Consider the following 26179-nt stretch of genomic DNA (forward strand, 5'->3'; position numbering starts at 1 on the left):
CTTTGGAATTGTTACATACATTTATCTCTGTATATGTTTTCATCCTCTTAAAAAAAGTGTGTTTTTCAAATATTTTTTTCTTAGAAATTGTTTTCTGGTGAATGCCGATGCTGACATGTTGGTTATATAGTAGCTAGCGTAATGGCAAAACAGGATCTGTAGAGTGTTACTTGTTCAGAAAACCTCCTGCTCCATCCCCACCATATCTGTATGTGTAAGCTGATGACTCTGGGAAGTGAAGGTGGTCCCGAAAGGGGGACCATGACAACCTGACTGTTGAGAGCCCCTTCCTCACAGAGATGTTCTGAGGTCTTGACCTAAGCCATTGCTAAATGATGTAAGAATTGTGTGGTTATGCAAAATTTTAAAGGACATGAGATTAAATGTATCTACCAGCATGTTTCTCTTTAGATAGATGGGAATTTGGTAAAACTCCAACCATTGCAGTCCATTTAGATCTGATCCCAATCACGTCACAGAATCACAGAACTGAAGGGGTTGGAAGGGACCTCGAAAGATCATCGGGTCCAACCCCCCTGCCAAAGCAGGTTCCTTAGAGCAGGCTGCCCAGGTAGGCATCCAGACAGGCCTTGAATATCTCCAGAGAAGGAGACTCCACAATCTCCCTGGGCAGCCTGTTCCAGTGCTCCGTCACCCTCACTGTGATGAAGTTTTCGCATGTTGGTGCGGAACTTCCTGTGCTCTATCTTGTGGCCATTACCCCTTGTCCTATCCCCACAAACCACTGAAAAGAGGTTGGCCAAATCCCTCTGTCTCTCACACCTCAGGTATTTATACGCAGGTATGTACTGAGGTATTTATTATGTCAGTATCAGTGAGCAATGAACGTTAGTTCCCTTGAAGTAGGAACATCTTCTCCCTGATGTCAGAGTTCACCTCAAGGAAGAAATGATACAGAGCAAGATCCATTTTGTGCTTGTATATTGGGTTTACATGGCAAGGTTTTGGTAGCAGGGGGCCGCAGGGGTGGCCTCGTTGAGCAGAACCCATCAGCTTCCCCCTGTCAGATCAGAGCTGGCTCCAAAGGGACCCGCTGCTGGCCAGAGCTGGGCCATGACTGCCACTGGTTGGGCCTCTGGGAGAGCAGATTTAAAAAAAGGATAAAAAACTCTGTGCGACAGAACCTGGGAGAGAGGAGTGAGAAATTGTGAGAGAGAAGCAGCCCTGCAGACGCCCGGGTCAGTGCAGCAGGAGGGCAGGAGGTGCTCCAGGCACGCAGCAGCAGTTCCCCTGCGGCCTGTGCAGGGAGAGGCCCCTGGTGGAGCAGGCTGTCCCCCTGCAGCCCGTGGGTCCCACACGGAGCAGATCTCCACGCTGCAGCCCGTGGAGGAGCCCACATGGAGCAGATATGAATGTGGAACGTGTTTTTAAGCCACGTTCACTTAAATGTCTGTGGTGTTTTCCTTCAGGGGCTGACAGGAAGACAGGTCAGCCAGCTTCTGTCACTATCAGTCTCACATGAAGGCAAAACAGTAGAACTCCAGTTAAAAGCCAGGCCTCCATTTGTTGCTCAGGCCAACTACAGTGGTTTGTTGGTTTTTGTTGTGGTGGTGGTGTTTTTTTTGTTTGTTTTTGTTTTTCTTCTTCTTCTAGCATTCTTCTCTGGAAGTAGAAGGGAGACCTGTCAGAGTGCAATAGTCTCTGACCAAGTTCTTTTTAGATATTCCTCACAAGGAGGGTTTAATATTTAATATCAAGTTTGCTTACTTTACATACTCGGTGTTTCATGGATTTTGATATATCAGTGATACAGTAATATATTCAATGCCTGATATACGACATGAATGTGATTGCCATTACCAGTCCCTGTACACTCACTGCCACAATGCTGGGCATCCGCAGTCACTGGGAAGGAGTACTTGGGTCGAAGCCAGCTCAAGCCTGTTGTTTGTTCAGAGCTTATTTTATTAGTTGTCTGGTTTTTATAACTCCTATTAGTCTGAGACAAGTATTCACTTCCCGCCTCTGCCCCCAGCTGCTCAAGACAGCTCGGGAAGATATTATTCCCTATTAATTACCGCAGGGAACGCTGTTTATACAAACCGATGTGACCCACTGGTACAGCTGTGTATCTGAAAACATTTACCTCCTACTTCCCCTAGTATTGAGAGGAGTTTGGCTTTCTTTGTGATAGTTGATGGTTACTCTACTTTCAGTCTAGTAGAATTAAAGTTAGCAAGATGGATGTTACTGATTTGACAGTACTAGTATTTTTTTCTGTAGTGCCTTTTCTCTGGAGGCTATTGTAATGCCTGAAAACTCCAGTTACATTTCAAAGCTTTTGGCAACCCTGGTGATTGAAGACGTCTGATTAAAAAATTAAATAAATCTGGAAGCCCATAAAGTCATCTCATGGGCCTTTGGGATTAAGAAAACACTGGGTAAATGGCATGTTTGAAGGGCTTTATTTCTGCATAGCTCCTTTACCACTCCTTTACTCTTCAGTTTTATGCTCCTGTGGAGCAAGAACTGTTCTCAGTAACAAAGCACACTGGATAAGCCAAAGACCAGGGCTGCTCTGCAGCTCGTTCTGGTCCTTAGCATACGTTCCTGGTGTTTGTTCCCAGCTTTCCTTCCCTTCTGCCCAAAGAACCACTAAGCTGACACTTAAACCAGTTAATAGCAGCACAGAAGTCAAATAAGTCAAAGAAATGCTGGTCAGGAAAGGAATTAAATTGAAGAGTTGCTCAATTTCCAGCTTATTGGTTCCATTTTTCTGCAGTTTTTCTTTTGCTACTTTCAAGTTCCAGGCTCTACTCTTAGTTGGGAATGTTTTTTTTCTCTTTAAAGCTACATCTGAGCACAGCCCTTCTGTTCCTGTGCCACATAAAAAGGGTGATTCTGCAATAGGATGAGAGCCTGGAAGAAAGTACCAGGGAAGGCTGGCAGAAAAGCTATGACTGCTTCACTGGTGATGTGAGCATAACACCCAGACTGATAGAACAGCTAAGCACCAAAATAAATATGCCCTCTTCTGTGGAAAATGCGAGGGAGTAAAAGGGTACCTGGCCTGCAGACAGGAACTGAATCTGTTTATAAAATGCAATGCCAGTATCCTCATCTGAAGGTGACCTGGGGAAGATGACAATTCCTGCATCGCTGTCTGAGCCCGAATAAGGCTGACCAGGAAACTTCTCTTAAAACTATTTTCTTTATGGGAATATAGGAAAGCACCACCTCCATCCCAGTCCAGTCCTTCAAAGTAACAAATCAACGCACAACTTCATTGGAACTTGCTGGTTCACTGAAATCAAAACATTTTGCACGGACCATTTTCATTTCAGCAGAGCTCATGTAGGGCTCTGACAGATTCCTGCTGGGTTTCTGGCTGGCTCTCCTGCCTCAGCCTTTGGCAAGCTGCCTGGCAGGTTGACAAGCAATAGAGAGCATGACAAACTAGGGATTTCTGGTGCCTGTGTTCATCACTCCTTGGTAGGTCAAACTTGCAGCCTCTGATGCAGACTCGTGATTCCAACTGTGCTTAATAGGTGTACTGCCCCAGACCGAGGGCTTGCTTTTCCTTTTAAACGGTGGTGTAAGAATAAAGCCAGCATGAATGCAGATCACAGATTACATGTTTCTAAATAGCTTTGCAGAAAGGCAGGAAAAACTTGAGTCTATGAAGTTTTCCTAATGTGAAGGGGAAAATGTGACAAAATATTATATGTGGAAAGACTTTGTTTCTTAGAGAAAAAAAAAATATATATATGCTATTTTTATTGAATTAAATTATTTTAGTCAACATTGCTGTTGCCTAATAGCAAAGTCCAAAGTTAAAATTGCAATGTATTGCACAGTAATAAGACTTATCTTTGTGGTCTGTTTTTTTTTTTTTTTTTTTTTTGTCAGTAACTGAAAATTAGATATTCTAAATCTTGTTATCGTGTATGAATTGGAAAATTCGCATGAGGTAGATCAAATGAAATGTAGAAAGTTTGTTCTTTGATGCTTTCCATGTCTGATAGTTTTTATTACCAGGCTGTCCTGTTTTGGCAGGACGTGTTGAAGGGGAAAAAGTAACAAGCTGTGAAGGCTTGACAAACTACTCAATAATAAAATAATGTTAGTCTGACTTCAGAAGTAAAGCTGAGGCATCCTAGAATACTTCGTGTCACTGGTGAGAGATGAACCTAGGAAAAGTGACAAAATAATAACTGGGCTCCACTAATAGGGCTGTACCACCTAGTCTGATGAATACTAACATTTCTGATACCCAAGTGAAGTTAATTCAGAATTAGATATGGTCTGTTTGCAGTAAGACACACAATAACATTGTTCTGTGGCTGCACACAGGTCTTTACATTGCATTTCCAGTCTGAGCTCTCATCCCTGGTAAAGGCTGACAGAGAAGTCGGCATGTAAATTTTTTCCTTCAGACCTAGAAAATCCCAGCTTCTTCTTTCCCTTCTTGAGGTTGCAGTGGGCTTCCTCTTTTCCATTTCTCTCTTGAGTGATGGCTAGATTGAAATGTAAATGCTCCTGAGCATTTTTCTAAAAAGGATTTGATTCAGGCAGATTTCTCCGCTCAATTTTATATATTCCTGACATATTTGCTTTAAGAGAATGAAATAAATTTGCAGTGCCATCTTGTAAATATGTCTTCAAACCCTGTTAGCTTTCATCACGTTTTGATCAGCTACCTGCTATTTTGCTAAGCACATGATTTCTGTTCATTTCTTAATGTCAAGCAGGAAATGGCTATGAACACAGTCTTACAATATTGCTGGAAAAATGTTTCCTTTCAATACCATTCTGCAATTTTTATCTCATCTAAGATGCGCATCATGCAAACCCTTCTTGATGGCTCTTCTGATTTTTTTTTTTTCATTTTCCCCTCCTAAACATTTCCAAGTCTGGCTTCTTATCTTGTCCCAGAGCTCTCCTGTAATTTCCCGTAAAGTCCCAACCATAAATCTTTCAATTCAGCAGAGATCGGCAATGCTGCTGCAGTCAGCATGCATATTTCTTTCCTTTCTTCTGCCCTGGGCTCCTCTTCCTTCCAGAGTGCATTTCTGCACCCTTTTCTGTCTGTTGGAATCCAGCCTCTCCACAGACTTTGTTCTGGAAGTTAAGCAGTCCTGTCAGCTTCCAGATTAGACTAGGTCTCTCAGGCTGCAATTTACTTCACATTTCCTTAAATTCACATACTTGAGTTCCTCCCTTCTTGTTTATTATGTTTTTTTTACATTCTTCGAATGGAAAGGTCCCCATACGATGTGTCACTGTCTTCTAAGCAATCGTTCTTAATCCCATCTTTTTCACTTGAGACCCATGGCCTCATTATTTCTTTCTGGTTCAATAACAGTTATCCATCAGTGGCTTTTTTTCCTGAGTAACATAGGCCTCCTCCTTATCCTTTTAAACCCTTTTGTTTTATTTCAGATTGCATGTGTACAGTGTCTACTGCGTATAGCTAGTATGTCCTCTTTTATTGAAACTACTTCCCTTTTAAGTACATATTTCAATATAGAAGTTCAAAAGAAAAAAAAAAACTAAAAAAGACAAGCTGCATTTCCCACTGACATCTGTAGTTAATGTCCTTATGCTACTAGCCACATTATCCTCTAACAAAATGACAATTTTTATTAAAAATGCATTTTAATTGCCAATTCCTGCCTCCCAGCATATTAGCAGCATTTCTGTATTGTTGCTACAGAGAAACAGGAATTTAATTTCTATGCGAGGGGGAAAAAAAATGACCATGTTTTGTTCTATAGGATCATTTAAAAGGATTTGAAATAAAGCAAGAGTCGAAGGAGAACTTAAGCTTGGCTTCATCAAAAGCAGAAACAAATCAGTGAAATCATATGTGGTCAGACACAACAGCTGCCATAAGGTCAGTCTTCCTGTCCTGAATTAAATTTTTCCTCTGAAGTATGTCTTATGTTAACTTCAGTGATCCTGCAGGAATTGTGCACTTCAGGGAACGATGGACAAAAGCTGGTAGATAAGTTTTGTACTTAAAGAACAGAGTGGAGTATTCTACGTAGGCATGTCCCCATAAAGGCTCTGCTAAAAATAAGAAAGTAGCAGCCTCAAGCAGCATAATAAATTTATTTTCCCTTACCTGACATGACAACCATAAGCCTTCCCAGCTCTGCCCTGACAGGGATATCATAGAATCATTTAGGTTGGAAAAGACTGCTAAGATCATCTAGTCCAACCTTTAAACCTTTTCAGTCGTTTCCAACACAGCCAAGAGATCTGCAGGAAGTCAAGGATCTAACCCTCTTCTCTACTGTATTATCCTTGGATTAGTTTCTGCTCAGTGATTTTACTAATTTTCTGTCCCCTCCGGAACTAGTTCCTTGCATTAATGGTTGGTTAAAATTCTCTTGAGGGCCATGAGATCTGAAGGATCGCTTTCTGGATTAACTATGTCACTTGTTTCTGGACAGGCACTGCTATCTTTCTTTACATTTACCCTTACCAAAAAATGCATTCACCTTGATGCACAAAGCTTACCTTAGGGCATACCCAGTAGCCATCTATTCTGATTGCTAACATACATTGCACATGGAAGCTCTCACGGGCCCTATGAGATCATGATTCGCAATGGTAGAAATAACACAAATATTATTTCTGTGCTCTTTGTGTCACTCCACTGAAATGTGAATGCATCTTTTATTATTTTTTTTTCCTATACTGTCGCCTTTAGCAACCACTCCCTTCCTTGTCAAGAGAGGGGACAAATCTTGAAACAACGAATTACAAACACATCCTACCTGTGCAGCAAGGAGCAGTGAGCTTGTGAAGTTCAGTTTGACACAGCTGTAGGACATGAGCTGTCATACCTTAAAGTCATAGTTGGAGGGTTTTTTTTGTTTAGCTATTGGAGCTATACGAATATTTAATAAAATGTAGCATTTTAAAAAGATAATCTGAATGTGTTTTGTGGCAATTGCAACAGGTATCTCCTGGCTCCCTAACTTGATTTCTGCTGAAATGTTAGATAAAAGCATAATTGCATAATCTATATAATTGCTTGTTGCCCTCTCATATGCGTTCAGATCTGATTAAAATAATCTTTTCTGCCATCCTGTTTGTATATTTGTAAAGGTCAAACGAGTTATTAGGCTTGACTATTCAGCTGCAGGATATAGAAGACTTTACAGCATCTGTAATGTGATACACACAAAATGCCTTTCTGCTTACAAAATGACACCTACTGTTCTCAAGGGCTGCAGGCACACTTTTCTTATCTGCTTTGCTCAAAGTCATGGCGCCAGTTCTAGTCAAACCCGAGGGTAAAGCGGGGACCTGATTGGGAAGCCATAGCATTGGCTAGATGATGTTCAGTACTGAAATGCTGATAGTACTGAGAGTCAGTTATCTTTTTTTGATCTTTACTTTCATATTGTGTTCAGACCGCTTATTGCAGTAGTTATTTATGGGAAAGGATATACAATTCCCTTTATCTTTCCCCTCTCTTTGCTGAACAAGTAGAGTATGGTTCACAATGCATTAAGCACAGTGTACTTGAATTCTGTAGCTATTTTCTCTGGGCCCGTGGCCCAGCTATATCTGACTGGTACCCTGCCAGAATAGCACTTGGACACGTAAACCTGCCAGTACTCATACAGATTTCAGAACGCTGCATGTGAGGTGTGTTTTAAGTAATTTTGAAAAATACCTTTTATGTTCTAGAGAAGTCAGAAGGCCATATTTTACCTTTGGGAAAAGTGTGGTAGTGAATATATTCTGTGTATTTTGTGTGAACTTATGCATCTAGATATAAAGGAACAGTATTGATGGTGACCTTCCATTACCAAGTAATGGTAAATTCAGAATTTTACTCTAAGCCACGTTCCCAGTGTGGAAACTGCAGGAACTGAAAGTGTGCAGTCCTGCAGGATACTGAACATGTGAAGCAACAGAAGTTTGGGTTCAGAGCTGGGCCCAAGGAGATCTGAATTTTATTCCCGCACTGGTAACAGATTCCCTATGTAATATTAAACAAAGAATTTTGTCATTCAGTGCCAAGGTTGTCTTTCTGTAAAGTGGGAAAAACTGCAGTGCTGCTTGCAATGTTTTACAGTCTCCTCTAGCGCCCGTTCATGCTTTACTTTAAATCAGAAGTCTCTTTGGCACTGCTGCTCTTCGCGCCTTCTGAAAGGTCTGGTCAGAAGCTTCCCAAATTCAGTCAAGGTTGATTATTACTTTAGAAAGGTTATGAAATACTTAAGGAGACAACTGGGTTTTTTCCACTGAAGGTAAGCTTCTAAGGGACTCTTCTAGCCAGCTAACACAGATCCAAGGGTGCCCTTTAGAATTGTTCTGAATAGTCCATGTGAAATGAGTTAGCGTTTTCATTCTGTTTTCTCTGTCTTGCAGCTACCTTTCCCTTGTAAACAATAATATTGAGGTTGTTACCAGTATTTGGAAAGGCCAAGAGTACCACAATGTTAAAACTGTATGGGCAAGGTGATACAGACTGAGTGGTGGATTTACATAGGTATGAGGAAAACTTAAGTAATTGCTTTCCATTTTATTCCTGGGCAAGCTTTGGTTCGCTTGTACCTTTAAACACCTTTTTTGGTTATTCTGTGAATGAGTATACACAATTATTATTTTTTTTAATTTAATGAAAATTTTTCAATTAAAGTAGAATAGGTACACTGAGATAATACAATATAAAGGCAAGATGAGACCTTCCATTTCTTATTACTGAGTCCCCTTTTAGTCAGAATCCTGTGGTACTCTGGGGAGAAGAGTCCGGAGAGTGTGAAATAAAGTCAGACTGGTAGTTGCTTCCCCCATCCAAAACTCATCGGAACTAAACAGAATTCTTCAAAATGAAACAAACTTTCCTATTTGGACAGCGATTTGGATCCATTCCTCTCAATACAGCACCTTTTTACATCCTTCACCTGCTACATCTCACTACTTTAAAAATGAATGGAATTGGAAAATTGAGTGGGTTTCTGTTCTTTCACCCCTGTTGGCAGATAACCTCTTGCATGGCTGCACCAGTGACAAACCACAAGCTGCTCCTTCACAAACCTGTGAGTCCCACCTGAAGATATTCGCTCTCTGAAACTACACAGATGCCCATTAGTTAAAACCACATTTATGTTTCCAATGTATGAAAAAGTGAGATAAAGTTCTTTATTTTAGAAGCAACACAGATTGCACAGAAATAATGAAATACACTGGTCTTTAATGAAGCCTAAAGAGTATACACTCTTCAATGCCACCTACTGGTTTTAGAGGTATTAACTACCTATCTATGCCTATGTGGAGAAATCTTTACAGCCTATTCTTGGATCAAGATATACTGTGCAGGAGCTTTGTGATTGAACAAGAGCAGTCAGAGCTTTGCTATCTCTGCCTTCCCTGGTTCCTTTGTGTCTCTTTCCACCTCCTTTATCCCTTCCCAACCTCTCATTTTTAACCTTTACTAGCATGTTTTCCTAGATACAAAAGTTTAGATCGAATAGACTTGGATCTGACTGATTACAGTTAGTCAGTGCACTGGCATTACGCAGGTTGAAGTGCTACGTGTAGTCTCATTATGCAGGTCATGGGATGAAGTGGTGGAGGGTCAACAAACCAGAATATTGATGGGACGTTGTAGATAATGTGCACTAAATAAATAGTTGATGTCTACCCACAGGAGGATGTCAGGGTGAATGCAGTAGAATTTAAGTGTCTCTTCTTTTAAGAACAGTTAGGACTGTTTTTTGTTGTTTTTTTGTTTGTTTTATGTTGTCTGATTAATCATACACAGTAGCCTCTTCAATATGTAAGAATATTTCAAGCTACCTTAGCAAAAAAAAAAAAAAAAAAAGTTCAACCCTTTCCCATCTTGTAAGACAGACTCCTTAGAAAATCACTACTTGTTGTAGGCAGTCTGCAGTACCTGCTCCTTCTCACATCATGAAGGAAATATCCTGTCATGATGACTGCTCTCTTGCTTCCCATTGCTCTTTACAGGGACTGTATAGGCCCTCAACAAACTGTCATCAATCAGCAACTTTAGTGGATTCAATCTCAGTACATCAAGCCATGTAAACACATGAAATCATCAACTTTTGATTCCTGAATGCTTGTAGGTTGTATTGATTCTGTAGTTTTTGAGTAAAGTGATCATGGTCTCCTTTTGAAGCTTCCTTTTTTTTTGTTTTTTGTTTTCCCCTTGGGTTACTCTTTTTTTCTGGGGAGTTGTGTGGCTTTTGGTGAATCCTGGAAAGGAGTACATGGGCTATCCCAAACAACTGATCTTTCTCTTTACTGTTCTGCTCTGTGGGAGCAGCTGATTCATGTGGAGTATACAAAATTGAAACTGCAGTTATGAAGAACAGTTGTTAGTCTTTCTTATCTGCTCTCTCATGACTCTTCAAGATGTTACTTTAGCCTGGTTAGCCTTATAATTACCAAATTATTGTCTCTATCCCATTAAGATTCCCTCTTAGCACTCAGATTCTTTAGGAAATAAATGATGTGTTTTCTTGCTGTTTTTGAAAGAAACTTATCTGTCAAATGTTTAAGCTTTTGAACTTTTATATGTCAGTGCTGTGAGCAATTTTCTTACAAAAGCAAAGGCTTTTGTTTATTTTCCTGAGTACACAACGTTGAAAGAAATGAAGGGTTGATATATATAAGTTTCATCATGTCTGTGGATACAAATTGTAGCTGATAGAATAGGCTGTTTTGGTTCTGGATAATAATTTCCATGAAAACATAATATACAGAAATATACATTAAAAAAAAAAAAAAGAGTTTTAATAGCACAAAAATCCAGAGCTGACTTTATATGTGATTAAAAAAGGTAGAAGAGAGACCGAATTCTAGGCACAGATCACAGCACCTGCATATGTGGTGCAACACTTAAGCCTGGAGATTCTTCTGCAACCACCAATTGAAGCAAAAGCTTCCGTTTAGCTAGGAAAAGAAAACTTGATTACCATTTTGAAAACGTTTGAAACTTTGATGCAAGAATTTGACTGATACTATTCTCATTAACATAGCTTTTGAGCCCAGAACTTAGTCGGCCTCAATTACTGTCATACTATGCCAATCTAGTGGCAGTTTAAGCCAGAATAGTATACATTGTAATGAGAATGGATTTGAAAACCTGTTATTTTTTTAAACCCTTAAAATACATGGAGAGGTTTGCTTTAAAAAAAAAAAAAATCTTAATAATAAAATACTTAAAAAAAAAATTGTAATCCAAAATGTTGACCCGTAACTTATTGAAAGGACGTATTTAACTCAGAAATGTTCAGGGAAACAAAAGGTGATCATTCAAATGGTATGGCTGTGACAAGACTCTTGTTACCATTTTCTTACAGATGCTCTCTTCAAATGGGAGAAATGCCTGATGTTTAACAGCTGGACGAAGGAGATGTACGATCTCTGGACAACATTCTTCCACTACTGTAGGAGACAGTTTCCAGAAATCACTTCTAGAAAAGCAGTGGCTATTTTCAAAGGGAAAGGTAAGACTCTGTCATGTAAGACAGTAAGTGCCCCCCCCCCGGAAAACGTGAAATACAGTAAGAGCCTTAGAGGTATTTATCAGACTGTAGAAACATCGCCCTCTTCTGGTAACAGAAATACCTAGTAAATTGTTGAGGATGTTTTTCAAAAATGCAAACGAGGTGTGTTGAACTCTTGTATTTATGACTGTATTACTCTGAGACTGTTAAGAGTTTTAATTTTCTGGTTACCCCACCTGCTGTTTCGTTATTAAAATCTTAGGTCTGGTTAATCAAAAATGCACTCTGCAGTCAGATCACACAAGTTCTATAAAACTTGTATGCGTGAGTATACTGCAGAAGCTGTTCATGACTGAAATAATTTTTAAAATTTCTGATGTGTGTTTAAAAGTCTTATGAGAAAAGAGTATGGAAAAACAGGAGTGTTGCACTAGAATCAAAATGTGACACTGCCATAAGGAACTTCATTTCCTTTAATATTAAACACACACTTGTGCATAAACAAGCATTACATGCAGAGGCAGAATGCATCTGGTATTTTCTTGAACACTTAGAGATGTAGTATGCCAAAAGCACATGGCTGACAAAACATCAAAAATAATGGAAAACTTTGGTAAATTCAGCCCCCCTAAGTCATGTAGTTTAGTGCATGTGATTTCATGCCTTAAAGGGAAAATGTCTTAGAGCCACTTTTTTTTTTTTTAACACAACTGTTGCATGAAGAGGGTATTAATAGATCTTCACACTTCACCTAGCTGAACTTAGATGTAAAAAGGTTTACTGATCTTTCACTGGCTCTCAGTTTTGCTGAATGTTTTTCTAACAATGGAAAGTATGATGAGAACTTTCTCTTGCACTTAGTGTTTCTCTTGTGAGGGTCTTCATCTGATGACTGAATAGTGAACCCTTCACTCTTTCATGTAGTCTAGGGATAATTTAATTCCTCAGTCTATATTCCTCCTAACTTTTGCTGTGGAAATTAATTTTTCTTTCCCTGGTTTACATTTGTAAAGAATCTGGCACCAGAATGTGCTGCGTATCTGGACTTCTCTCTGTAGTTGTTTATAGCTTTTATGGGAGCTCAGGCAGGTAAGCTCCACTAGTCCCGTTATTTATTTTTCTGTACTAGTGCTGCCATATCCAGCAAATGTAATGGGGTAAAAAATGATGTCGGGTCTGCAACGAAGTTTGAGGAGAGTAGTACCCAGACTTGGGAGGGACAGAGGTGACAGCAGTAAGGTTCACAGTGAAATGGTGAAACAGGGGTCTGAGCTTAAACGCACCTCCTGAGCCAAGGAGAAGAGGCACCCCTACTGCCCCTTCCCCACCACAACGTTGCTTCTCACAGATATTTCTTGCACAGCTCTTTGTCGGAACTTAACAATTTTCACAACAGTCTGATCCAAGGTCACACTGCTGGTGCCAGAACAGAGGTGACCTCGAACAGAGGCAGATGACCAAAGCCCTGTGAGGCAGGTTTCAGAGCCTGTTGGTGCACTCAGGTTGCTGACCCACGCTAACAGCTCAATTGTCTTCCATAACTACCGGAGCATGTTAGAACCATTAATGAGACAGCTGTTAGGACTAGTCTTGTATCTTCTACTTACATACAGAAAATGGTTGGGTAGAAGTTGGACAATTGGAGGATTATTTGGTCTGAACGAGATTCTTCTCCACCCATTTCTAGCCTTGTAACCACTTTCATTTATGTATCAGTTAGTTCAAAGATGGAAAGAGCAATTTCTGGAACATGTGTGATTTAGGTAGTTACAGACTAATGCAAAGCTCCTGGAACATGTCATCTGGCTCCAGATGGTTAACCACATCTTTTAATGGGAGTATCATCAGAGGAAGATGTAGTGTGACAAAGTATCTGGCCTCTGACCACACTTCATGTCCTAGTGCTGTCTTTGGCAGAAAATGTGGCTGTCTGGAGCTCACCTTCAGGTATCAGAAGCCCAGTGCTGAGTATCAGCAACATCACACTCAGCATTTTCAGGGGAGACTAAAATAGATATTAAGCTCCTTGAGTTTTGTTGTACCAGTGGGTTATGTGCATCTCAGGCTGCTTTTTTCTCCCTTGCCCTCAGGAGATGGGCAGTTTCTCTAGAGAACTCTTACTGAAATAAAATTGAATATAGCCTATTTCAGCCTTTGAAACTCAAATTCAGCCTCCTCTCTTATACCCTGTGAATGTGATAAAAGAAGAGATTGAATCTGAGGCTTGTAGTAATAAGCTACTGAATCAGGCACCTTGGAAGGTTTTCATCTTTTAAATAGCATTTAAAAACATTCCAAGTAATAAAGAAGTACACCAGATTGTTTTCAGGGGATTGTGGCATGATACATACATGGTCTGCCTGTGCAGAAAAAGAGGGTGTTTCAGTGCAGTGCAGAAACATCACGCTTCTGTGGAAACCAAAGAATCTAGGGTTCAACCTAATGCTGTTCATTTCTGTCCTCTGCAAAAATCAGTTGTGAGAGAGCAAGAATGAGACATGTTTTTAAGAGTTTTGTTTGTTACCTCATGTGGTGTTTAAGGCTCTGAGCTTTGCTTGAGCAACTGTGTGCATCAGACCAGGCTTTTTTTTTTGTTAGTGAAGGGTTGCTTTCATTTAAACCCTTTTCAGGAAGATCACAGGGAACCTTTGCTATTCATGATGCTCAGTAATTTTTTTTTCCCAATAGCAGAGGTTGTAGACATCAGTAACAAGGTATTCCCTCCTGCAGACACTACTATTGTCCTTTTAAAGATCTAGAAAATAAGCAAGGTTATTTTAGCATTTAGCTAACTTGAGGTATAAAAACCTATTTGTGCTTGTATTTTCTAAAAAGTTTTTCTGTGAAGTGTCAGTTAAAACAAAAGCATGTTAAAAATCATCTAGACAATGTTATGCTAATTTTTCTGCAGAGCCATAGTGAACTTTGCACTCATCCACATATTAATCATTAGAGCTTTCAGTCTAAGACTCCCAGCTAGACTCTGGAGGGTTTGGGGATAATGTCATTTTGCTCCTTCCCTGCTCACCCCACTTCCTTATCTTGGAAAGAGTATTAGAAAGACAAAATCTTGGTTGAAGGTACCCATGGAAATATGTAGTCCAGCCTCCCGCTAGAAGTAGGAGTGTCACCAATACTCATCAAGGCAAATGTGGCTTTCTCTAGTTGCATTTTGAAGGCTCCAAACATGCAGCTTCCACAGCTTCTCTGGGTGAGCCCTTCCGGTGGGCTCCCCTCCCAGAAGAGGAAGTCTTTTCTTTTTTCACACTCTATGTATATTTTACAAGATCTTTGATGTAACCTGGAAATTATCATTTTGTATTCTTGGGTTCATTTGTATTTTAAACCTTTATGGAATTAATATCTACTTCCTTTAAGAAGTACCCTTCCTTTGTAATGCTTCATGTGGAGTTGAATAGACTTCTGCTAGCTGTCCTGATTTCCTGTGTTTAAGCTGTGAAAATTAAAGCAACACCAATGATCTTAATTTTGACAGTAGATCACTCCAGTAAAACAGATAAATTGAATTTTTATTTTATTTTTTTTGTCCTGGCTGTAACTAACAAATTTTGGGACAAATAGGAGGAACAACAGAAAGCTACTGGTGACAAGCCTGACATGAAATGAAAAGAGCAGGGAAGGAACTTCTCTACTGCACTGTAAGATGTAGTGTAGTTAGGAAACCACCGGAAACTTGACCGGTGAGGAACAGAGGAAGAGAAAGCAGAGAAAATACCATTAGGACTACCTGTTCTGTTTAATACTCCCTGAAAACAGACAAACAAAAAAATCCCCCCGCCCCCAACTGTCTTTACTTCATACGTCTAATGACTGCTTTAAAATGCAAAAACAACTGTAAACACAAGATCCATTTGAATTGAGAATGGTAATTTACTTTCTTGGAAACATAGATTAAGTATAAATACTTCTCTCTGTAATATAGAAAACAAAATCCCACCAAAACAACCTTCCCTGTTATTTTCAACAATATTAAAAGGGACAAGGAGAAACCTCCAAACTGAGCTTGAAAAGAAACACTGTTTTGCCAAGGGTAAGAATTCAGCAGAGAAGGAGTTTTGCTGAAGGCCAATCATTTATAATCTTTGGGATTATGGTGACGTACATCCACTAAGGTGTGCCTCAGAGGAAATCATTAGCTACATTACATGATTTCCCTGGACTGACATATTTTGAAAAGGTGTGGGATATTCTCTGTATCAAAAAGAAGGGGAAAAAGCTGAAACAAGGTGTGTGACGCAGAATTTTGTTGATAGTCTTTACGGTTTTAGATGGTTCTCTTTGAAATTGGTGTGACTAATGAAAAAAGGCAAGGACCTGACAGTTATTTTAGGTTCTCCTTTTTATGTTGCTTTAGAATCTCTGATTATCTTCTGATACCATGGAGAACATGATACAGGGAATGTTTTGTTTCAACAACAGTTTATCAGTATTCTCCACTGTAAAGACTTAAGTCCCTCTTTTTTACTAGTACAAAATGGTGCAGATTTATTTCATTGACATTAAGCAAATTTATACTGAGATATATCCTTTAATATTAATTAGAATATTGCATTAGAGCCTTTAAATATTTCATCCATGGAAGATGAGAGTAAATGGTATCAGAATGATGTGTTAAGTTTCTTTTAAAATTATAAATTTTTTAAATGCATGAGCATATTAGTAAATAGTGAGGTCTTTGTGATGCTAGAAAAAAAATCTTCTGAGGACATTTTTACTAAAAAGAGAAAATTCTATCAATAGAAAGTGTGGGAAGAATACAATACAAAATAAAAATTCTGTAAAGTTAATAAAGCTGTTCTGATAAGGTTTCCTCGTCTCTAAGGGAAGGAAATTCGAACCAATAAAAATGAATACAAACTGAATCAAAAATTACTGGGGGAAAAAATCTGATTCCATACTTTGAGAACAAAAAGCTTAAGATTAAGGGAATAAAATGGTAGAATTGTTAGTAAGTGCCCTAAAGGAGATAGAAAGCTCCAGAGTTTCAGTGAGCATACAAAGGGAAACAAGGGAGGCTTCACAGATCCCTGAAAGATTAGGACAAGTGTGGTTGTGGCTTACAAAAACCCTTTCATGTTGGATTCCAAGGAGGAAAAAAGTTCAACACTTATAATTAAAAAGTGGAAATAGTCCAGTTAATATAAGGAACTTGGATTTTCCATGCATCCCTGTGAAGTTAATGGTAATAAACAACGTATGTGTTTGGAGAAATTATGAACTAAGTAGCATGGCGTCTTTCAGCAGTTTGATCTTTAAATATAAGCTCAGCCGGGGATTCCTGATTAATTTTGACTCATCGCCATGCAGAAGTTGTCTTCTGGTTTAGTGGTGTTTTATCCAGGTTGCTAGTATTGCCTAGTTGCCGCTTACCTGTTTTCCCAATGCTGTTTTTTACCTGTTACCTGATGCTGTTCATTATTTACTACCACCATGCCAGAAAGCCCTTCTGTGCCTGGCATGGCGTAAAGCAGAACAGAGAGACGGTGTCTGTCCTGGCAAGTTTACAATTTGCATACCCAGAAGAGAGAAACCAGTGCTTTTAGGATATGTGGCTTACCATCCTGAAGTCCTTAATGGATCGTATTAAAAAGCCTGTTTAACCATGAAGAGACTCTGGAGCGCTGAGCTCTGCCATAGAGTTTGCACTACTATTAGTTAGGTGAGATAGATCTCCCCCAGTACATCCCAGTGACCGCCATGATAGGATGTCATGGCTCACTGGTGCTGGAACCTTGACAGTCTCATTTATGTGTGTGTATATATAATATGTAAATATATGTGTGTGTGACAGCCAAATAAATGTACGTGGCGCGTACATGTGTTTGAGGGAAGACAATGATAAGCAACTTGGCAGAGAATGATTAGAGGAAGAATAATAAAGATATTTAAAGTTGGTTTTTTTTTGTTTTTTTTTTTCTGAAAATGGAAGGCTGTGAGTGTGCCTTTCTATGCCTTCCCTGAGTAACTCTGAGCACCGAGATGAGCTCTAGGCAGGCTGTGTCAGACTGCCTTGCACCAGCCAGGGCTCTCTGTTGTGCTGCAGCCTATGTTTACATGCAGCGCAGTTCATACAGACGCTGGGACTTTTATTTATTTTCCTGCTAAGGAGCAGTCTTGGCAGAAAAGGTTCAATGATGTAGTAGAGAATATAGCAATAATAAATTGTAAAATTGTATGTTTCTCAGGGTCATTGTGGGGCAAGTGGCAGCCCGCTTATTAGCAGGAATAGATTTCCTTTTGATCAGAGGGAGATGCCTTGCTGATCATAAACACAGGCCCCCGCGTGCCTTGCCCCCGCTAAGGCAGGAGGTACTGGGTAGCACCACGGCGCAGAGGCAGGGCAATGGTCCGGTCAGGTCTACAAACACACACAGCCTGTGTGCAAACTGTGCTGCCTCCTAAGCGAAATGGCTAGAAAGGTGATACCTAACCCGTGGCCGTTAAAGTTGCATGAACACATGATAGATATATAAATATTTTATTTACAAACCAGTTTGGCTGCTCACGCTCTGGTGTCGTGCTCACTGCTTTCAGAGAGTTTCACTGATAGGCCTGTTCGCTGGTTAAGTGCATAAAGTTTCCTTGACTGATATGCATTAGCATGTATTAATTAAGGCATAGAACAGAAGTGCCCTTCCCTGTGAGCTAACTGATTAGCAACAAAGATTAGGATCTAATTGAATTAGGATCTAAACACAGACTTGCTCTAATCATGTCAGGTACTATATAGTTCATGAAGCAGTTTACCACAGGTAGGTGGAAGGGACACTTATTTCTCCATGACCTGTTGCTCCTTACATTCCTGATGCCTAGGGGGTGCCAAACCCAGGGGATTATTTCATTAGATCTGCAGTCTCAAAGCCCCCAGTGGAGGTGGAACAGCTGCAGCTGGGGCTCATTGCCAAAATCAGGTCCAGGCCTCTAGAATAAAAGGAAGGTGTATGGAAGAAAGGGGTTTGGCTTGGGGTGTTAGGTTTTCCTCCATGGCGTTCTGCAAAGAGCAGGGCTATAGACATGGGGGACTTTGTTCAGCTCACTTTTTTTTTTTTAAATAAGAGTTTTATGGGGTAGGGAACAGAGTTGATAAGGCCTACTGTGGATGGTTCATCTAAGCTTAGAAGAAACCTGGGTCTGCGGTAAAAAATACAACTTAGAGTATAAACAAACAGAGGGAGGCAAAAAGATTCAGTAGCATGGTGTGGTTATGGCACAGCGTAGTGCCGCCTGAAGGCTGGTGTTATGTGCATGCAACAGGGCTATAGGTGGCCCTGCTTGAGCGGGGAGGGGGGGTGGACAAGGCGACCTCCAGAGGCCCCATCCAACCATAACCTCTGTGAGGCTGAACTGAAAGCACTTGCTTACATATTAATTCTGAAATACCTGAATGGGAAGGACTGATAGGGTAGGTGGTATAAAAGCTTGTAATAGCTTTTTTTCCTTTAACTCTCTTTGTACTCTAGAATGATACATGCCCTAACTAGAATCTGACCACGTTCCTGCTGGCAAAATACATTTCAGTAAAATTTTAGTCATGGCTAGAAGTCTGAGGCTATGTGTGGTATAGGTAAGCCAAATGAAAAAGCAGCCACAAAATGCAGATCGAAGGGTGGAAATATGGAAGAGTTATAAAGGTAGCTAAAGAGAAAACCAGTAACACTGGTTCTGTTAACCATTTGCATGCAGGGGAGCAAATATACAGTGTTCCTGATAGCTTTTTTAAAGGAGAGTGTAGCTCAGACACCGGTGCTGATGATATAGCAGCTCTAAGGTTGGGCATGATCACTTTAATCAAACACTGCTTTGTTCCCAGGCAGAGTGCATCTGTGACATCATCTCTTCTGGCTGCGTTTTGCAAGCTGGGATGGAATTTTGCCAGTGACCCAATGCCACGCGGCAGTAGCCCTCGGCTGCCTGTGCCCGAGCACCAGAGCTACAGCAGCAGCCACTCTGCTCTACCAATTGCAGATGGATCACAGCAGTGGAAATACAGGCAAGAAACACACTTCCTGTATCTTTATCAGTCTTCAGCACATTATTTCATAGTGGACTTCTACTGAATGGGCTGTTGCCGTAGCAATGCTGGTGTAGAGAATGAAGTGGAACAAAATCTTGTAGAGAAGCAATTGGCAGCAGTCTGGTTTATACCTTCCACATGTAAGATAAGTAGCCTGATTGAAGCTGTCTGTCAAAATTTGGCTAGAGCTCTTAGTTTCACCTGGCGTATTCCACCACAAGTGTGTGTCATATTTTCATGTGGATTGTTTTTTAAAGCTGAAAGCAGGGAGGGATTTGCTTCTTTTACATTTTCTGTAGCTCTACCTAGAGAAACATAGGAAGTCAAGCTGGAAAACATCACGTAGAGGGATAAGCTGTCTGATAATTATATATTTTCATCTGTCACTTTCTCAGGCAATTGCCTGATAACCTAATGAATTTGTTTGGTTTCTCTACTGATAATTACAAAATGTTCAGGAGTTGTTAATATTTCTTATTTTTATTAGAGTTGAAGCTAGTTCTTTTGAAACGTGTTTGCTCAGTTGTAAACTGTAACTTTTGTTTGCCAAATCTTTTGACTACCAATGACCTTTGAATTCTGAAACCAGAGCGAATGTTCTAGGTCTTTCCTGTGAAATATCACAGTAAACTTGAAAAGGAAACATGCTATGAAGGATGGTGAGCCACATAACAATAGATGCGTTATGTGTTTATAGTCTCTTTCAAACAATGAGGTCTTTAGAATGTACTCTATATGGTGATTATAGAAGTACCTAAATATTATGATGTTCTGTATGGTTCTTGAGGCACATAACTTTGTATTAGCTTCTACAACAGAATACAACTAATATATTTAACATACTCTTTAGACCATAAGCTTAATTATTTCAAGAGCAATTTGTTATCTTATGGAATAGCCCTGTGTACAGTAGGGGCTGTGAGGTATTACAGTGACTGGTGTATCTGGAGTTAATTGAAAGATGGAGGGGAAAATAAGGTTGATTCAGTTAACTTTTGGCTTTGGAAAACCCACTTGTTCATACCTGTTAGTGGTAGGTGTAATAAGTGGTTCTCTGTCTGTTAATTGCAACATATCTCTGTTACTACAAGAGGTGCAAACTCTTTAGCTATAAGATTAATGTTTTTAGTGGACGATTTGGTAAGCTGAAGCCCATGGTGTGTGTTCTGATGAGCTACTAGTAGAAAAAAATGTACTTGACACTTTATTTGGAAAGCTGTTCTCTAGATTTAATTGTTTTCTAGCACTTTGGAAAATTTTGTCCAAGAAAAGCAGATGCCTGCCCTGCTTATATACAGCATAGTCACTTCATTGTATAATCAATTAACACTACTTCTCATTCAAAGAATAGACATAGAATGGATCATAGTTCTATTACCATTTATATTTCTCAAATAACTACTCATAGGAAGAAGTAAAAAATAATGTGTATACTGGCTGTGCATTTTGACTTTTGCTAAAGCAGGTATACTGTGAGCTGACGTAATAGGAAGGGTCCAAACTGGAAGTGGACCAGAGCATTTTGTCTAATTTTCGACCTAGCTAAACTTCACACATCTCTCCTGATTTACTGTTTTACTTATGAGAAGAGTGGCTGTGGGTTTTATTTTTAATAATAAGTGAAATAAAATGAAAAAGAACAGGAGATGTGGAAAAGAGGAAAAATCTTCTATTATCAAGATTAAAATCTTCAAATTCTTGTTCTTAATGAAGCTTTTCAGTTTATTCATATTAGTACTAGAATAGCATAGAAAAACTCTCCATAAAATGACTGTGTCCACCATCCCCTTTCTCAAGAGAGCACAGTCTAAAAATGAATAACTCCTATTGCCGTGGAAACTTCCGAAATCTTGTTTAGTTTTTGACAGTCACAATGATGCTTTCTGTAAAATGCGCTTCAGGATAGCTGGAACACCTTTCTTATGTCTTCACGAAGCCAATGCAACGATGCTTTGGTATATCTGGTACCCAGCAATGCTGACAGAAGCGCAAATCAAGCGTATAGTAATTGAGCCCTCAATCTATCAATCAGCCAACGGTAGAGATTGGGGGTAATTAATTGCTTTAACCACACACAGGAAATAATTGATGGACTAATACCTATGGCATCTGCACAGTATTGAACAAAATGTGGCTTGTTTCACCCTTTTCTTGAAGTGTGCACGTTATTAGTCAATACTGATGAAATCAGTGATGTGATTTCAAAGTTGGAGCTTTCCTATTTCTGTCCTATCTGATCTAGTATAATTAAACTGAGGTATGTGACCAGTTTAATTGTGTTTAGTTTTCCCTTACACTCCCCATTACTCTTCCCAAGGACTATATGCTCAGGTGAAAACTGGAAACACAAAGAAAAAGCGGGGTGGGGAGAGTGGAAGCATTCATATATATATATTTATAATTTATATAAACATGTATAATATAGACATAAAAATTGTTGGCAAGTACCTTCAGCAGCCAAAGAGCACACTCTAGCTCAAAACCTTCAGAGAGCCAGCAATTGAGTTTATATTCAGTTTGCATGATTCCTCTAGAAAGCTCTGAGTAACAGACAACATTTGTTGAATAAAATCCAGTTACAGAAATGGTTTTCCTGTGAGAGTTTTGAGACTGTCAAATTAGTTCTCATACAGCTTTTGATTTTCACATGCAGTATAATTATTCCTAATTTTCGACCACTACAGTTGGATAAAAAGATACAGGAAACGCACAAAATACTGTGATTCTTCAAGGCCAAAAAGGATAAGCTAACCAACCAAATAAAAAAGACTTGTACTATCTGTCACGGAAGGCAGAATAATATAGAAGAAATTTATGTTAATGAAGTTTCAGGATAGGCATAAGAATTATTCAGACACCAAAGGACTTGATAATAGACCAACATAAACAGAAGCATCTGTCTTTCTGAAGTGCTGACTGATTAAGAAAATTACTGCATGTGTTTAACTAAGCTTTTATACTAACCTTAGGTTAGTGGTGAGAATTAGAGACTTTGTGTGTTTTTGATGGAGAATTTTTAATTTCATCTTTGTAGATAGGCGCTTAAACAAACACTTTCATTTACATGTTGGGCTTGAATATGATTTGTAGAACTGGAAGCTGGAATGTGTAAATAGCTGTAACTAATACGGAGAAATGGTGGTACAAGAACTGTTGGAAGGCTCCTTTGCCACCTGCTGATCCACCTGCACAGAGAAGATGCTCTGAGCACCTAATTTGTTGGGTTTTAGTGTCACTTGGTGTTAGTGGAGCAGCCACTGCATTGTGCAGGGGCCAATTTTTTTCAGAAGATAAACTCCTCTTCTGCAGCTCCCACTGTTTTCAGGAGCGAGTACAGGTGTTTGGCAGCTCTCCTGGAAGCAAATGAAGTCACTAGGTCCTTGTAAGCTTTACACCACCACGAAAGAGAAAGCGTAAGTTCGTCAACTTTTCAGAAGCAAGTGCAACAATGAAAGTTCTGCGAGAGTAAAGACTTGCAACTGTACATGGGCACTAAAAGTTCCTTTCAGAACTAGACTGAGCAAAGTGCTATGAGGGTATAAGAAACGATCCCTATCCCAAAATACAGTTGCTGACACTGTCATAATGTGTTTACAAAGACGCCATGTGGCACGTACTACCGTATTGTTGAGAGCCCAGCAGTTCACCAGAGCAGTGCTCTGGGTGCTTACTTCTGGGGAAATGCACTGCTTGCTTCATGTGTGCTGCAGCACAGCGTACCAGAGGGAATAGCCCTAGAGACCCCAGCACGCTGCTGCTGTACAGCCTGCTGAAGGAACGTCACATTTCTCTGTTGTTGGTGCTGCAGTCCAGTAACTGAGAGCAGAAAAGAGCGGGTTGGCTGAATTCCAAATTTAAGCAAGCTACTCCCTTGGCATGGAATTGTCTGATGGGTGGGTAGGGGGAAAAAAACCTGCAGAAAAATTGCTGCTAGTGATTCCAGAATCTAATACGTAGAAAAGACCCTCAGAGTAACGTGATCTCTCACTAATATCATTCCATGTGTTTCTTGTGCTTATGAGACAAGGCAAGACAGCAGGTCCTGTGTAACGATGTTGTTGTCTTCTACACAACAGCTGTATCTGAATAGCCACCAAACAGTAGAGAATATGGCATATCCATTGAGTTGGAGGGCTGGAACATAACCAGGGACGTGCAATTCAGGAGTGCCATCAGAAGTGACTTCGCATTCTTTCTGCCTGCACCTGGCTGTTTCCCACAAAAAAATACAGTTCCTAAAATGAGACAGCTTAGTCCTGAAGACTGGCTTGAGCAAGCTCACGTCTTGAGAAATCCCTTTACCTAAATTTTAATAAGTTTACAAACTTTTCTCTCCTCTGTATTTTGTTAAAGAAATAGATTCATTAGGGAAAATCAGTTTAAGTTCCACAAAGCACATCTCCAGTACTGAATATTCTTCTGTTCTTTCAGGGCTTTACTTGCAAGCAGGCAAACAGATCAGTTAAAATGCAATGACAACTAAGCCTGGGGTGGATCCTTCCTAGGACAATGTTCAAGAGACAAAGAAGGTTGCTTTGTTCTGGAAGGTTGTTAGAATTCTTAGAATTTCCTCGCGTTCATTGTTCTCCTTTATAATTGCTGTTTTGCTTTGACAACAGTATTTTCTGTGGATCAATTTAACAGGCGAGAAGCTCCAACTCAGTATTGTCACCTCCTTAGCTGTTTAATGAACCAGTCCTTCCCTCCTGTAAATTTAATGGATTATTCTGCAACAAAATGAAACTCATCCACAAGGAGCAGTAGATAGAACAATTACTCATAATTTCATCAGCGAAAGTTTTCAGCTCATTTTGTCAATCTAGTGAGTTAAACTAGAGACATTTGTTATTTGATTTTAGAGGTATTACTCATTTACGTTTTATGTATGTGCCTTAATAGGTATCAGATTCACTTAAGAAAAACATACGCTCTTCAGGACAAGGCTTATTCTGTAGCCCCTGTGTTAAGAAAGGGGTAATAGACAATTTTAGTGTTTCAAAAGGAGCACCAGAGGACAAAAATCTTCCTGATTTCAACCAGATTCCCAGTTCTTCTAAGGGAACAGGAATTTACTGAAATTTTGGAGGTATATATATATAGATTTTTTCCTTTTATGGGAACCCATGAATAGTAGGAATTAGTTTTTGCCTGACCTTACGATTTGTGTAAAGTACCAGAGTTCCTGGGTAATACATCTACAGCACAGTCAAGGACAGATTTTCTAGTTAGTGCAACGGAATTTTCATGTGTACATGGTCGCTTGAGGCCAGAATACCTTCTTGCCTTAAATTTCAGTTACCTAAAATTCCCTTTTCCATTTGGGCAAACAGGTAACGGTTTGGTTCATAGATGGACAGCTGTTGTTACCTCTCAAAGTGAAAGTCATCAAAGCACGCCATCAGAAATATTTTCAGGGATGACTTAAATGAGAGAAGAGAGGGTCAAGTTCTGTCAGCAGTAATCAGTGCAAATACGTCAATGAATATTTGCAATGTCTTGTTTTAAAGAGTATGAAAAGGGCAATTTGAAAATATAAGTGAAGGGGGGGGGTGTCTTTCTGCATCTTCCCTGTATTTTTTTGTCATCTCTCTGTGTGCTATGCCTTTGTATATATCTGTATACATTTAAATATTAGTATGTTCTTATACACGTTGGTATACACACCCTTCACTTACAGCTATCAGCTTGTTTGCTGTGTGAAGATGTGTACAACTAAAGCCATTAACTGACTTTATATGGGAAATATTTTCCACTAAAGGGCCTTCACTTATAGGGAGATACCAATACTTCAAACAGTAGTGGTGATATTTTCAAGTGGAGTGTGTGTAGCTGCATTACAAGTGATAAGCATATGTATGATGTAAATATATCACACAGATAAACATATTAGCAACTTCACATTATTAGTTCAGACTAGGAATATACATACTTCATACCACTTGAAGCATTGGCTTCTTTTCAGAGAGCAAAAATTACAGGTTTTTATTCAGCCATTTCTGGGTGGCAGAATTAATTTAGAAATTTCAGGATCAATCTTACCTGAGCATAAATATTAATATCATCGTAGCAGCATTTTCAGAGGTACTTCCTTGACTTCAGTTCCAGCAATCATGTAATTATTAATGGAAACTAATTTTAAATAGTTTTCTGTTGTTTAAAGCATTAATAACTGCCACAAGCCAGATTTCCTGGTAGCTTGTGCCCCAGTTATATATCTTTCACTTTGTCTGAAACTCTGATGGCGTGGTGGTACCTACTGCCCAAACAATGCATGACACTGAATGATATCTTATTCCTTATGATAAAAACAGAATAGGACAAAAAATCAAAGTTTACAGTTGAGAAAATAAGAAGCACACAAGAATTTGAGAAAGGAAAAAAGCTTGATTTGGATTCCTTTATAGGTTTGTGGCATATTGTGTAAAAAATAAAAAATTGCCACTAAGCTGACGATCTTAGTTTATATGAATATTGATGCTTGTTCTACATGTGGTAGAAACTCTTGCTCTGTTTTAATTATGAGTTAATAACTGGTTTGGTTGGCAATGGATCAAGAACTCTTGTTTTCAGAGTGTCTTGGTAATCAATATGCTGCTCTTTGTGAGGCACTCTGGTTTTGTACTATATTTGCATGTTCTGTGGCCCATTTTAAGTGAATGCAGGATTTGGCTGATTAATTAAG

General features: G+C 39.4%; 1 protein-coding gene across 2 annotated transcripts in view; it reads left to right on the top strand.

Annotated features, from left to right (window-relative positions):
• The window catches only part of LOC308197434 (uncharacterized protein), a 170262-nt gene that overhangs the window by 90970 nt on the left and 53113 nt on the right, over positions 1-26179 (top strand). The window contains exons 2-3 of one of the 2 annotated variants that reach the window (XR_013952931.1): positions 11316-11462; positions 19294-19473. Coding sequence is in view for 1 of the 2 variants with exons in the window: in XM_080597879.1 (XP_080454005.1) it covers positions 11316-11462 (147 nt within the window). In the remaining variant the exon portion in view is untranslated. The remainder of the gene's footprint in view (positions 1-11315; positions 11463-19293; positions 19474-26179) is intronic. The other variant, XM_080597879.1, reaches the window with a different exon arrangement.

The sequence above is a fragment of the Anser brachyrhynchus genome, assembly GCF_964034855.1.
Source record: "Anser brachyrhynchus genome assembly, chromosome: 6".
Lineage (NCBI taxonomy): Eukaryota > Metazoa > Chordata > Aves > Anseriformes > Anatidae > Anser > Anser brachyrhynchus.